The sequence below is a fragment of the Acipenser ruthenus genome, chromosome 9, assembly GCF_902713425.1.
Source record: "Acipenser ruthenus chromosome 9, fAciRut3.2 maternal haplotype, whole genome shotgun sequence".
NCBI lineage: Eukaryota > Metazoa > Chordata > Actinopteri > Acipenseriformes > Acipenseridae > Acipenser > Acipenser ruthenus.
The window spans coordinates 31,236,837-31,251,019 of record NC_081197.1 but is presented as its reverse complement, the minus strand read 5'-3'; the positions used below and the strand labels follow the sequence as shown (position 1 = coordinate 31,251,019).

Below are 14,183 nucleotides of genomic sequence, written 5' to 3'. Positions count from 1 at the left end.
TTGATGATGATTGGGTTAGATTTAAAATACAGTGGCTCTCAAAAGTATTCACCCCCCTTGGACTTTTCCACATTTTATTGTGTTACAACATGGAATCAAAATGGATTTAATTAGGAGTTTTTGCCACTGATCAATACAAAAAAAGTCCATAATGTCAAAGTGAAAAATAAAATCTACAAATTGTTCTAAATTAATTACAAATACAAAACAGAAAATAATTGATTGCATAAGTATTCACCCCCTGAGTCAATATTTGGTAGAGGCACCTTTGGCAGCAATTACAGCCATGAGTCTATTTGGATAAGTCTCTACCAGCTTTGCACATCTGCACACTGCAATTTTTGCCCATTCTTCTTTGCAAAATTGCTCAAGCTCCGTCAAGTTGGATGGGGACCTTTGGTGAACAGCAATTTTCAATTCTTTCCACATATTCTCAATTGGATTGAGGTTCGGGCTTTGACTGGGCCACTCCAGGACATTGACCTTTTTGTTTTTAAGCCACTCCAGTGTGGCTTTGGCTGTATGTTTGGGGTCATTGTCCTGCTGGAAGATGGATCTTCTCCCAAGTCCCAGGTCTCTTGCAGACTTCAGCAGGTTTTCCTCCAGGATTTCTCTGTACTTTGCTGCATACATTTTGCCCTCTATCTTCACAAGCTTTCAAGGCCCTGACGCAGAGAAGCATCCCCATAGCATGATGCTGCCACCACCATGCTTCACGGTAGGGATAGTGTTCTCAGGATGATGTGCGGTGTTAGGCTTGCGCCAAACATAGCGCTTAGCGTTGAGGCCAAAAAGCTCTATTTTGGTCTCATCAGACCATAGAATTTTCTTCCACTTGGTCTCAGAGTCTCCCACATGCCTTCTGGCAAACTCTAGATGAGATTTGATGTGAATTTTTTTCAACAATGGCTTTCTTTTTGCCACTCTCCCATAAAGGCCAGTTTTGTGAAGCACCCGGGCTATTGCTGCCGTATGCACAGTGTCTCCCAGCTCAGCTGTGGAAGACTGTAACTCCTTTAGAGTTGCCATAGGCCTCTTGGTGGCCTCCCTGACTGGTGCCCTTCTCACCCGGATACTCAGTTTTTGAGGACGGCCTGTTGTTTTCTATATACTTAACGAAAAATTAAAAAATGTGACATTTCGAAATCTAACATTTAATACTGTACTACTGCTATGGCTTCCAGTAGACCTTTGCTATATAATGTTGTAGTTTCTTCAATTACATGATGTTAAATAAAATATCTAAATTATGTTCATGAAGTTTTTTTATTATTATTAATGTCTCAATCCTAAAATTCTAGGGGATGCAAAGCTTTTGTCTAGCTGTACAGTAGGTGTAAGATGATTGGTTTTGAATACAGATATTAATGTTTCCAAATGAAAGTTATCACAAGACCACAGTTATCCGATTTTTCCCTTACACATCTGCAACAGTCACTGGACTATTCAAAGATTCTACAGTGTGGTCCAATTCGAATCTGCAGTCCGTATTCCGCTGAACGGACGGGAGAGCTATGGAATTCTTCAGCTTCCTTTTGGCACACATGTTTTATCTTCATTGTATGGAATTAGCACAACAGCAATATCCACTGCTATTCTCTGTTCTTTCTGTCATCTCCTCTGCACAAAGTCTATTTTCTTATCTCCAGAAACCGTTTAACTTTGATTTCATTTTAATTTGCTCCCTCCCTTTCTTGCACCTGTCTAATAACAATGTGGTTTTCAATTATGCTTTAATCGCGTGCAAAAGTGCATGGGTAGAACCTACTCAATGACTGAAAAAATAGGTGTTGGTTTTACGGACTGCAGTGCAAACCATTTTTAATTTCATGAGCATGAGCTGTGCAAGTGTTTTGCCCTTGTGAATTAAGGGAGACGCTTTCTACTGACTTGTTACAGCAAACAAAAGAAGACTCTGAAATACCACTAACAAAAGGATGAGTAACATTTTCAGTTACGTTTTTTGTCTACCCTAAATATACAAAGCTCATTTTAACTCCTTTGAAAAGGATAAAATGTCGTAAATATACTTCACTTTCCATATTTCAGACATAAAAAGTACCACACAGGGGCTGGACAACATGACTGCCTTTAAAACTACTGCCATAACATTGTCAATAGGGTGTGGGGCCACCATATTCCCACATCCTATACCAGGTCAGGAGCTCATCCAGGCACTTTTTTGGTGTGATTTTCCATTTAGAAGTCATGGATTAATAGATTCCACTGTTTGAGGTAGCAGGCAGTAGGTTTGATTAGAGCTATTGCTGTTTTTTTAACTAGCGCTGTTTATTTTACGGCTATTTCTGTCATAGTAATAATTTTCCTATTTGATTAAAAAAAGATGCCTTGGGTAGTGTCTTAAAAACACAATGCAATAAACTACATCAATACAGGGAAAGCCTACTGGAATCTAAATGTTAACAACTGAGTGTCTTTTGTCAATTCAGTTTTGGTCTTTTAATGTACAGTGTAGGTTTTTCTTTATTGTAATTTGACCAGTGGCGTGCCATGACAAAATGGACAGGGGTAGCAGAGTTGTCGCAACCCCCCCCCCCCCGCCCCCCAATGTTTCATAGTATAAGCAAGCACACTCTACGCAAGTGAGTGAGGCAACGTAATTTCATTTGACTGACGGTTTACTTGGCACTGTCTGGTCAGCAGAGAATACCTTGAAGGTCCTGACGGCACGCCACTGAATTTGACTTTAAGATGATATTACAACAGACAAGTATTGAAAACGGATAGAAGAAATTCCTGTCTTTGTTTTAAAGGTGAACCAAACATTGCTTTAGAAGACTAGAATTGTTGAAATTAGTTTGAAGGTTAAGAACAGATAACTGGTGCCCAACAATGCTAACAGATGCTATTAATCTATATTAATATTTAAAACATATCTACAGTATAAATAGACTTTCTAGATTATGAAGCTATCTGTTAGTCTTTCCATGTCTGTGATATTTAATATAATTTATTTCTTAGCAGACGCCCTTATCCAGGGCAACTTACAATTGTTACAAGATATCACATTATTTTTACATACAATTACCCATCTACTGGAGCAATCTAGGTAAAGTACCTTGCTCAAGGGTACAACAGCAGTGTCCCACACTGGGGATTGAACCCACAACCCTCCGGTCAAGAGTCCAGAGCCCTAACCACTACTCCACACTGCTGCCCATTTATATATTTGATTCTGGCATATGCATTAGCATACTGGCATACTACAAAAATTACTTTATAGCTATTTCTATGGTTTTGTGATTATTTCTACCTATTTAATTACACTTTTAAAATATTTATCCACAAATGAAATGTCACGTCTCTTTTATGGCATGGTCATGTCAACTTTATAGGTATCTTTATTTTATTTTTTAATTACACACCACATTTTTCACTCAAGATACAAAAGCAGTCAATACTGTGGAGGAGAGACTTATTACTTATTATCTAAAGGAAATGTGTCATTGTGGCAATTTCCTACAGCAGCTAAGATCAATTGACACATCTGTGTAATAAGACTGTGCCCTTTGGTTTGACCTTCACTTATCAGGGCTTATCACTTATCACTTAGTGTACAGTATCCCACCCTTTAAAACCTGCTACTACAGAGTGCCCCCCGAAGGTAAGATATAATACCTGGTTATGATTGCATATCAGCCATCAGCTGTCAAAAACAGGCTGATGTGTAAAGACTTTAAAATTGCCTGGTGATTCATAAACGCTCAAAGGTGGTCAATTGGATCTGTTCTCTGGAGACTTCTAAAGATGTCAACAGAGGTGAAAAAGATTACTGGTACATTTAGAACAAGAGCAGCCTTTACAGTTTAAAACAAAGGTTTATCAACAAGCAAGGAGGCAGGAAGCTCCAATATAACGGGTTTCTATACACCTCCCATTTGTCTTCTGTTTTACAAGGGTTGCCGAGTGAAGAGGTTGTGACTGTCAAGTTTTAACTGCCAGTTTCAGCCCATTACACTCTCCTCATCACTTTTCAATTGGCTTCGAGACATTTGAGATTGTGACATGAACCTTTAACTAAGCTGTGACTGTTCTTTGATGGTTGGCTTTCTCATCTCAGTCCCATCACGAAGCAGGTGCAGTCCACTACAGAGACTGGCAATCAGCATGATGTGAAAACTGGAAGTTAAAAAAGCCCACATTAACACCTCTGTTATCTGTGGAAAAATGTAAAACTGTTAATGATCCACCCCACCCCACCCCACCCCCAAGCCAGACTCACCCTCTATAAATATAGAAATTATAGATGATCGGATCACATTTGTCCCAGAAACAAATGTACAACAGCAGCTTTTATTTATCATTTGGAGAACAGAACAAGTTGTTCCTGTCTGCTACTGAATTTATTGTCAACTTGCCCTTGTTTATTGTGCAACAGGCTGAAATTGTTTCCATTTGCAGAACTTTATTATAACTGGCAGAGAACAGAGTAATGGGTATTTGCACATCAAGTGGTGGAAATCTGAAACAATTTAAAACTTCACCATACCCAAATAATCAAATTTTGCAAGCTTGTTGGTAAACGTAACAGACCGATTACTGACATATTTCAGATTTCACAGTTGAATAATTTCAGAGGAAATAAAGATATTGAAAATGTTCACCATAGCAGCAGAAATGACTGAAATGTAAATAGACTGTCTTTGATGGGCCATGTGTTTTAAGACCTTTGAATAACACCCACTGCAGATTTAGGAGTGTGTTAATTATCTTTAGTCAATACTTTATATTTTCCACATTTTCACTTTTCTGAAACACTTTAACTGATAAATCTTAAATTTGGCACAAATCAGTTTCTTAAGCAACATGTAATCAGAATTGGAGAAGGTGTGATACCTTGTGACAGGCTAGCTGCAGGGATGATGTCAGGCCAGAAAGAAACACACAGACAGACAGTCCTGGGGTTGAAACTGAAAACGCAATGGCTGCGCGCAGTAGCTTTAATGAAACAAATAAAAGTTTTAAACAGAAAACAGGACACGGCACTTGAGGCCAAAATAAACAGACAAACAAAACGGATTAACACTTAAACAAACAGTGGACGAACCGACAAACAAACACGGTGAGTTTAAACAACTAACAATTATTATTTTAGTTTATTTTTCATTAACTTTACCTCCTTCTCCAAACCCGTTCTCCACTCACCGAACACACAACCCCGAGTGAGTGCTTTGTGCATCTATATATACTGTTGTGCCGGGATTCAATTACTAATTAATTATTCACTTGAATCCCAGCACGTGGACTAATTCTGTGCAACCCCGTACTCACATATTAAATACTTTAAATGCACGTGAAGTGCAATCCCCGTGCCTAAATACAATTATACATTTTAAACACTCGTGCTCATTACCCACATTATATCCCGTGTACCAACTACAATACACCAACATCTACACACTACATGCAACATATAACACACAAATGCACACAGGGGTGGGGCACATTGCCACATACCTGCATGGAGTATGTTTAAATTCCTGTTTCTGCCTGAAATACGGTACAATGTTGGCCTGAGAAGATAACTAAGAAAATACCTAATTGATACCAAGGGAATCATCTGGGTGACAGCAATGTATATGTAAGAGGGTCTTCTAATGTTCTATGGGGAGCGAGTAGTATCAAAAAGGAGAAAGATTAAAGGATAATGGATAATGTAATTACTTGGTCAAGAAATGGTCAGGGACAGGATCGGGAGGAAGGATGTAAATGCTTCATACACAGCTTAAACCTGCTAGATGAAGATACTTTAAGGATTTAGGAATGTAACTGATATTAAACGAAACAGAAGCCCACTTAGATTGGAAGGCTGTATAAAATCAATCTCATACCTCTATTATAGCACTGCGTAGGACACAACTGCTCCCCATATATGTGATTCAAATAATATTTTTTGTATTACCACAAATTAAACACCCACTAAGATGTTGTTTTATATACCGTGTCCTGAAAGGGATTGAACAATTTTGATTTATGATTTTCCAGCTGTAATCTTAACTTTGTGGGTAATTGAATTGAACAAAACCACATTCATATTGATTTATCTTTTTACCAAGTGCTTTTGCTGGCAATATTATTTTAGAATGTATTGCATAACATTCTGTGTATGTGACTTTGTCATAAACAGTGCCTCATAAAATTTACAAAGAGCAAGCTATACAGCATTAAAGACGAGAACTCTATTTTAATGTTTTCTATGTTAAGAAATGATGAACACTGGATATCACAATTTAACAATGTACAGGAAGATAAATAATGAGGTAAGTCTGCCAGAAAGATTTAAACACTTTAAATGCATTTGGCCTTAAACCACAAAACAGTGTGCGCAGTGTATATGCTGCTTCATTAGCAATAAAAAAAAAGAAAAATTAACTGGCAATAAGACTCTAAGATGCACAATGAAGATTGGCCGTTGGTGAGGCTATTGTTGCTGTCTACTGTGCACATTGTATACGTGTTCAGGTATCTACAAGGACGTTCAGTCTCCAGGGCCTTTTCATCAAGCTCATAAAGCTTTTAAAACCATGCACTTTTTAGCAAACTGTACACGTTGCATGAATTTGTAAATGGATAATGCGCTAGTTGATAAATATTCAGATATACCTGTATGGGGTTATAGGTATAGGTTAATCAATTGCACACATCCTGAACATGGTTTGAAAAGCAGAGATCTACATTTTTAGGATTCACTGCTTTATGGACGACAGTTTATTTGTGCGTTACTAATAGAACCTTTTTATTTGTGTTTAAACAGCATTGTTGTTTTCTTCAAGAAACGTCTGTCAGTCAGCTCATCTCAAGTGGATTCCTAACAAGCTTTTCACTGATTTGTAAACAAATCAGTCTGTTGTTAATGTTAAACACCATTAGAGCACTGGGCAGATTCATGTGCTTGCCTTGCAATAGCTGTCAAAGAGGCTGTGATGGAGCAGTTGCCTGGTAAATGGTTTGTATCCTCAAGGAATGAACTGTATTAGTTGCAGCTGCAGGGATCTTGTGTATGTCAGCAACTGAAGGGTCAACATGCACATGAAAGTCCTCCCAGGAGGACTCCTGTCAGGAACTATCAGCTCCCTACTTAAATTGCCTACAGCAATTATAAATTAAAAAGAAAATTCCGTACAAAAACAAACAGAAAATCCCCCTGCTGATTGTGATCACTTAGTATTGCCATTATTATAACAATCAATCTATTTAAGATTAAAAAAAACAAAAACATTTCTATTTCTTGTCATATTTTCCTATTTCTAGCATTTGATATTTTGAGGCAGAAATCCATTTAACTTCAAGCACATAACCTTGTGTTGTGTCACTTTTTTTGAGGATTGGTAAAGCAGGATACAGCTTTGACAACATTTCAAAGAACGCTTTCATTTTGCTCAGATTCCTGTCTTGCCACATGCACAGTAAAGCCTGTGTTTGCATAGTATCATAGCCGCAGGGAATATTAATATGGAGAGTGCAATTAACATGCTTTATATTTTCAATTCCTGTTTAGTGGCCAAAACATGAAGCCTACCAAATATTAAATGCCTTCCACAGAGAAAACACCTTCAGGGATCAATGCTTTTACTCACAGGAACTTCCTGTCTAAAATGTACAAAATGCTTTAATTATGACTGCAACAGCCAGGGTTACTCTTAGTCTGGAGGTACAAGGTCTCTCATACGTGACTAGGCATCTGAATATTTTGCTGTGCTGTCTCACGTTCAGGGGGTATGCTCTGTGGAATTAAATATTACAAGGTCCATCGCAAGTCTACTTCAAGCTGTGGAATGCTTACACAGTAATTCCTGACACAGTCCTTAATGTTTGGTATTCCCGATGTGGAGGGATATACTAGTACTAGTGGACACTGTCTTTATTTGTCCGTGCTTGAGGACAAACCCCTGTTGATTCTCAGAACGTGTCTGTGCTAATATTAGTAATTACTTATTTGGTATTTGTCCAGGGGTGCCCCCTCTGTCCCAGTGGAAAGTCACCCCAGAGAGGTGAGGCCTGACAGCTGGTGGAGGGACTGTAGATGAGCAAAGAAACAGAAAGGCAGTGTAAGACTTAAACTTGGGATAATATAGGGACACCAATTACATGGACTTTATGGCAAGTGGAGGAGCCATTGCCCTGCCTACCGAAACACACAACGCTTCAGCTTCGCAGTTGTTTGCCAGTATTGTATATCCAATTCACCTTCAATATACCTCATAGCAAGAAAGGTCTAGATACGAAGATGAAAGTAGTACTGTGAGAATGCAAGACAAATGGCGGTGGGGGGTGGGGGGGTGTAAGAACATTAGAGCTTACGCTGTGTTGCATTGTCTTCCAGACAGTCCTCTGGGAAGCAGCAGAAAAGAAAAGAAAAGAAGAGGTACAATTGAAAAGGTAGTCATCATAAAGAGAAGAATATACAGTTTAGTCTTAAGAGTGAAATGGGTACTGTAACAGCAGATCCCACCATACTTACCAGATAACCAATCTAATAATACCTACTGTACAGAGACTCACCTCCATTCTGACTGACTGCTTTAACTAAATGATATGCACTTCACAGGTAGAAAATAAACCAATTTGCCCGGTCATATGAGGCACAGTCATGTTAATTATGAACAGATGATGCATTTTGCCGATTATATTGTTTGTGAAAAAGAAAACTGCACACTAATAAAGACCCATGAAATTCAGAAGGACGTTTTAGAGCTATTGATCTCAAGTGACCTAGATCAGAGGTTCCAGAACAACCTTTGTAGTTTTCAAAGACCATTACTACTTAAAATCCAAGGTGAAAATAGTCTTTCATCTGGATAGCCAGTGGAGGCTCCTTGAAAAATAAAAAAATAAAATAAAGCTCAGGTAACTGAAGACAGTTGACCTATAATACATTCACAGGCTCTATATCCCATATATATATATATATATATATATATATATATATATATATATATATATATATATATATATATATATATATATATATATATATATATTAATTAAATAAATATATAGGCTAAAAAATAATGACAGTATAAAACACATACGCATGAGTCATTTTATATTTTTTAACACATAATGTATGGCCACTAGTGTGGACCTAGAGCCCAAAGTGCTGATATATTTTGTTCTCCAGATTTTATTTTCACATTTGCTACCGATTTCTCCAGCTACAACACTTATCTACAGGAAGTAATTGGTGTACTCATCCTATTAAATGTATGTTTTACAGGTATTAGGACCCTGTCTGAGCCTGGAACACAGGAAGTAAATTTAAAGCTTACTAAATTTAAAACTTTCTTCATCCCAATGAAAGTAAAAATAAAGTCTTAAAAACAAAAACATCAACAACAAGGGCTTGTGGGAATGTAATGCTGCTTATGAGGCCGATTTTATAGCCTTGGTTATTACACACATGTGTAATACCTTCAGAACACTTTGACAGCTATGTTTCCATACTCTAAGGTGTCATGCAATCACATTTCCAGACATGTCCTAACATGCATCTTACCTTAGCAAAAATGTATGTACATATTCAGTAAGTTCCTAACTGAAAACATGTTTATACTGCCCCTCTGTACAACTTCATTGAAAGTGGAAATAATGCATGTCATAACCTCCCTGCTGTTTTTTTAATTGTATTTATATAACCCCCTACATTGGTTTGCTTCTGAATCCATAATAAAAACCTAATGAAGTATACTGCAGTAGTACCTTTCTAGATATATTTTAATGAACAAAATAGACCAGTGAAATTAGGGCTGTCTAAATAATAAAAACAAGATTTAGAAACTACAACTGAGAAAATATGTACTGCTAGGATGTGTTTAAAATGTATAAGAATCTCAGGTGGACAAATGTTTCAGCTAGTGTCTTTATCAATCTTTGAGAGTTTTGATGTGGTTAAAATGTTCAAATAATAATAAAAAAATCTTTGCATCCACGATGCACAGTACTTGTTGTACAAACTCACATAATCCCTGCTGACTCTGCCAAGCGTCTTTTGTCAGAGAACATGTACTTACCAAGGTGTTTTAGACAACCACATATGTTTAAAATGTGATTTGTTTCAAATCACTGATATTGTAATACAACCCAGGGAATGGATAAATGCCTGTAAGCACAAAGTGCCTATTAAATATTAAGCACTAAAAAGTGCCCTGGGTAACCCTTCATCATTGAACTCAGCTATTAACTAGTTTCTACTGTTCATTTCACAACTCTTGAAATTAATAAAGTAGAAATTTAAACTACTGCTCTCTGGAGGTACATTTTTACCTAAAAGAAATTGCCAAAGAAATAGTATTTCTCTTACTGTTGCCTCTACTATAAAAAAAGAAAATGCAGTATTAGCTAACGGAAAGGAACTTTTATAAGACATTAATAAGTCTGATAAACTACGGTGAAAATTAGCACTCCATGCTAATGTGTTACATCCTTACACAATCTGTGCGACTGTGAATGCTCTAACAAGGTGCCTCTTCAAATGCATTTCAGAGCATCGAAAACTGACTTTAATAGAGTGCACCATAAAAACCAGAAAGCTTGCCATGACTAGAAGACTAAAAGGTTAGGTTTACAAACCCTAAGCTAGAATCAAGAGGGGTTTCTCAACATTTGAAACAAAGAAAGAAATACCGGAGATGTTTACAGATGACAAAACCCATACCAGCAAGCACTGTACCACTTACCAGTCTGTCGAGGCTTGTGCCAGCTGCTGTGGTGGGCCTTTCTTCAGATGGCTTGAAGCGGTGGTTGAAAACGTCTGAAACAGCACGAGTGGATCTTCCAGGAGGAGCTGGTTTGGGCTGCCCACAACCTTGAAACACCTGGAGTGCAAAACAAAAAAAAAGAAATACTATAAAAAACCTCTGAAGGAAATAATTGAGGCCAATACACAAATGGTTAGGCATCATATGGTGGGTCTTTGAGGGCATTTCAATGCAGGTTATCTTTATTTCATTGCAACAGAAAAATGAATAAGAATCAGTTTCAGGAGGAGGGGTGAGCTATTTATTAATTTGTGAATTTATTTATTGTAGATGTTCACATGACTCCGATCTTTAAAAAACTTTAGATGTTTCACGTTTGAATATGGTACTTAACCTAACCCTGTGAAAATCAATGTGGTCTCACATTTCAAGACCAGTCTGTATATAAATGTCCCTGTATGCACAGTAGTCTGTTTAAATTATACAAGGTGCTACATGTTGGAATGGTAGTTTTTGCAGGTATCAAAGAGTTAAACTTTTTCACAGGGACAGTATTTTATCCATTCACAGCTTTAAAGTTATTCAGTACTGTGTGGCCTTAACAGCAAATACTGTATGTTTTTCCTATTTTTAACCCTAGACCTGAAAATCTATGTACTGAACATAAACATGAAAACATTTTTTTTTGTAATGCTTAAAACTAGACATAAGAACATAAGAAAATGTACAAATCAAGGGCCATTCAGCCATCTAAGCTAATCTGGTTCCTAGTAGCTGAGAAATCTCAAAACTTTTTCAAGCTGGGTCTTCAGGGATCCTCAATAAAGAAAGAGAGAAATTAGATGATATTGTTTTTCAAGAAATACATTTTGAGATAGACTGTTTACAGGATTTTTTTTTAAGCTGAGCTAACATTCCAGTTAGAACATTGGCTTTATATTTTCTTCTTCAGCATGCATATTTATTGCCTTATTTGGTCCCCAGGCTGACACAGCACCCTTTTGCATTTTGGGTTTATTTTAAATACAGATTACATTTTCTTCAGCGAGATTGAACACATATAGGAGTTTGGTTCCTGAGAATAAAATGAAACAAGGTGAAGTTACTGTGTCCTGGTTATAAGGTGAATCTCGCTCATCCCAAAGTAAAGATTAAAAACTCATCATACAGTATATTCTGCATTGATTTTTTGCCCCCCATCTGGAACCACAATTCCATGCACTCTATTATTATTCCACACACCCAGGCATCAAACTCTGTAAGGAAGGGGAGGGCTGTGGGACTGTTCTCTGGCCAGTCATATTTCTAGACGAGTACAGCGTACAGTGTTACTGTTTAATGTATGTCATCATGTATGCGCTGCACAGTGCACGTTTTGTGAGGTACAAGTAAAAACAGGCAAGCATTACAAAAAAATACAGTAAGAACACCTCAGCAGAAAACATGAAATTGAGAAGTACCTTTGATGACACTTGCATGCTGTTTTCCTGCATATTCATGATGGCTTCAGAAATCTTAACATCGATGGGCTCCATCACAGCCTCGATGTTAAATGGTCCCTCCAGCCTCTCTGCCACCAACAACATGGCATCTGTCAGAAATAAAAGGAAACATTCCATAACGGGTAACAAAAATAAACTCCCTAAATATACCACAAGCAACAGTCGCAGATTCCCGGCTGTCAGAACTGTATGTGAATAGGCACTGAAGGATGAGGCCTAAGGCCTCAGGCTCTGTGATGGGGGGAATGCACTTGAGAATATGAAATAGTAAAAACTATCTGCTTCTCTGAATGTAGCTGTCAAGCTGTCATTCGTCACTAGAATTAGCCTGGAACTCTCCTCGCTTGTGAAGTGAGCCAGCTTTCAAAATGGTAGAAGAATTCATGTTCTGGTCAACTCTCCTGACACATACCGAGCAAAATGTTTCCTAGATCACGTACAGTAAACTCAAACACTGCCAAAGGCCAGACAATTGAAGATAATCTTTGGTGTGTCTGGCAGAATACATAATGGGACTTTTAGTGTAAGGTGAGGGAAACGCTAACAAGGTGTGTCAGGATCTCATCATCAAAATCTGTTCATCCTGACCTCAGCGATCCAATCCACCAGACCATAACATTGGCTCGGAAATCATAAAACGATATGGGGGAAGCAGACTAAAACCCTAAAAAGGCTTTTAAACAGAGGATTTAGGGTTAAACGTAAAGCATATTATAAGTTAATCTATTTATAGGTCATGCTGGCAAATCAAAACACTGAACATCTAAATTTATGAAATATGGCCACCATGCCTCTCCAGCTTTTAATGCATGCGTTCATTTTATTATATTAATATCATATCTATAACACATGAACACTCATTTGTAAAATACATGCACAATGCGTAATTACTGTATGTAACGTTGTCTAAATGTTATCAAGCAGTAATGCATCGAATTTTAAGTATTGGATGCTGCTATACTTGTTACCTCAACAGATGTCTTTCTGGGATTGCCCCTGAGAATGACAAACACACAATTTAATGGCTGTAAGGATTGTAGGTGGCAGATTGGGACCGATTTGTGCCTGAACACAGATTAGTCGAAATTTAGTTTACTGTTTGGGAAATCCCTGCGCTATAAATTGAAAACTCGAAAAATGCAATAATACAAATAAAATATAATGACCCAACAATGGTAAATATGTATACTGTACATAAATCAGCATTGTTCAGAGGCAGAGATAACTAGTTTAAGAAAGTCATTGATCTTCCTCTGTGTTTAATTGTCGTAACTGCTCTTCATATTCAGACTGCCAGGCTAAGAAAGTCTTAAGTCTGCTTTCTGTTCGCTTGTCACTGGTTTCAGTAACTACAATACAGTACTGTCTGTTGGCTTGCACTATACTGTACACAATTGAATTGAATTAAATTAAATGATGACCATCCGCTTCTGCACAGGTATGCTGATTTCCACACTAACAAAGCATGTGAATACCTGCTTCCGTATAGATCACAGATTTCTGCACTAATTCATTTTGATAATGCACTGTATTAAACTGCGCGGATTATCAAAACACGAATGATTGAAACGTGAATTAACAGGAGCCTACTATATATATACACACACATACAGATTTTTCAGGACCAGTTTTCATTCAAATATACTGCAAAGGGGGCTCCTGAGTGGCGCATCCAGTAAAGATGGGATGCACCCTATAGTATGGAGATCGCGGTTCGAATCCATGTCTTTGCCAACCGTGACCGGGGGCAGCGCACATTTGGCAGAGCGCCACCTGGGTAGGGAGGGCTTAGGTCGGCAGGGTAATCCACGGTTCACCTCGCACCAGCGATTCCTGTGGTTGGTAGGGCGCCTGTGGGTCTGCTGTGGAGCCATTCAGATCTGTGTTGTCCTCCGGCACTATAGATCTGATGGCTTCGCTGTGGATCTGCAGTAGGACCCTGGGGAGTAGAAGACGCGCCATC

General features: G+C 37.9%; 1 protein-coding gene across 2 annotated transcripts in view; it reads right to left on the bottom strand.

The window, feature by feature from the left end:
- LOC117405946 (glypican-6-like) overlaps positions 1–14,183 on the bottom strand; it is a 327,104-nt gene that overhangs the window by 24,996 nt on the left and 287,925 nt on the right. The window contains exons 5-7 of one of the 2 annotated variants that reach the window (XM_034009496.3): positions 12,179–12,309; positions 10,698–10,835; positions 8,323–8,352 (exon numbers count right to left, since the gene is read on the bottom strand). In XM_034009496.3, the coding sequence (XP_033865387.3) occupies positions 8,323–8,352; positions 10,698–10,835; positions 12,179–12,309 (299 nt within the window). The remainder of the gene's footprint in view (positions 1–8,322; positions 8,353–10,697; positions 10,836–12,178; positions 12,310–14,183) is intronic. The other variant, XM_034009497.3, reaches the window with a different exon arrangement.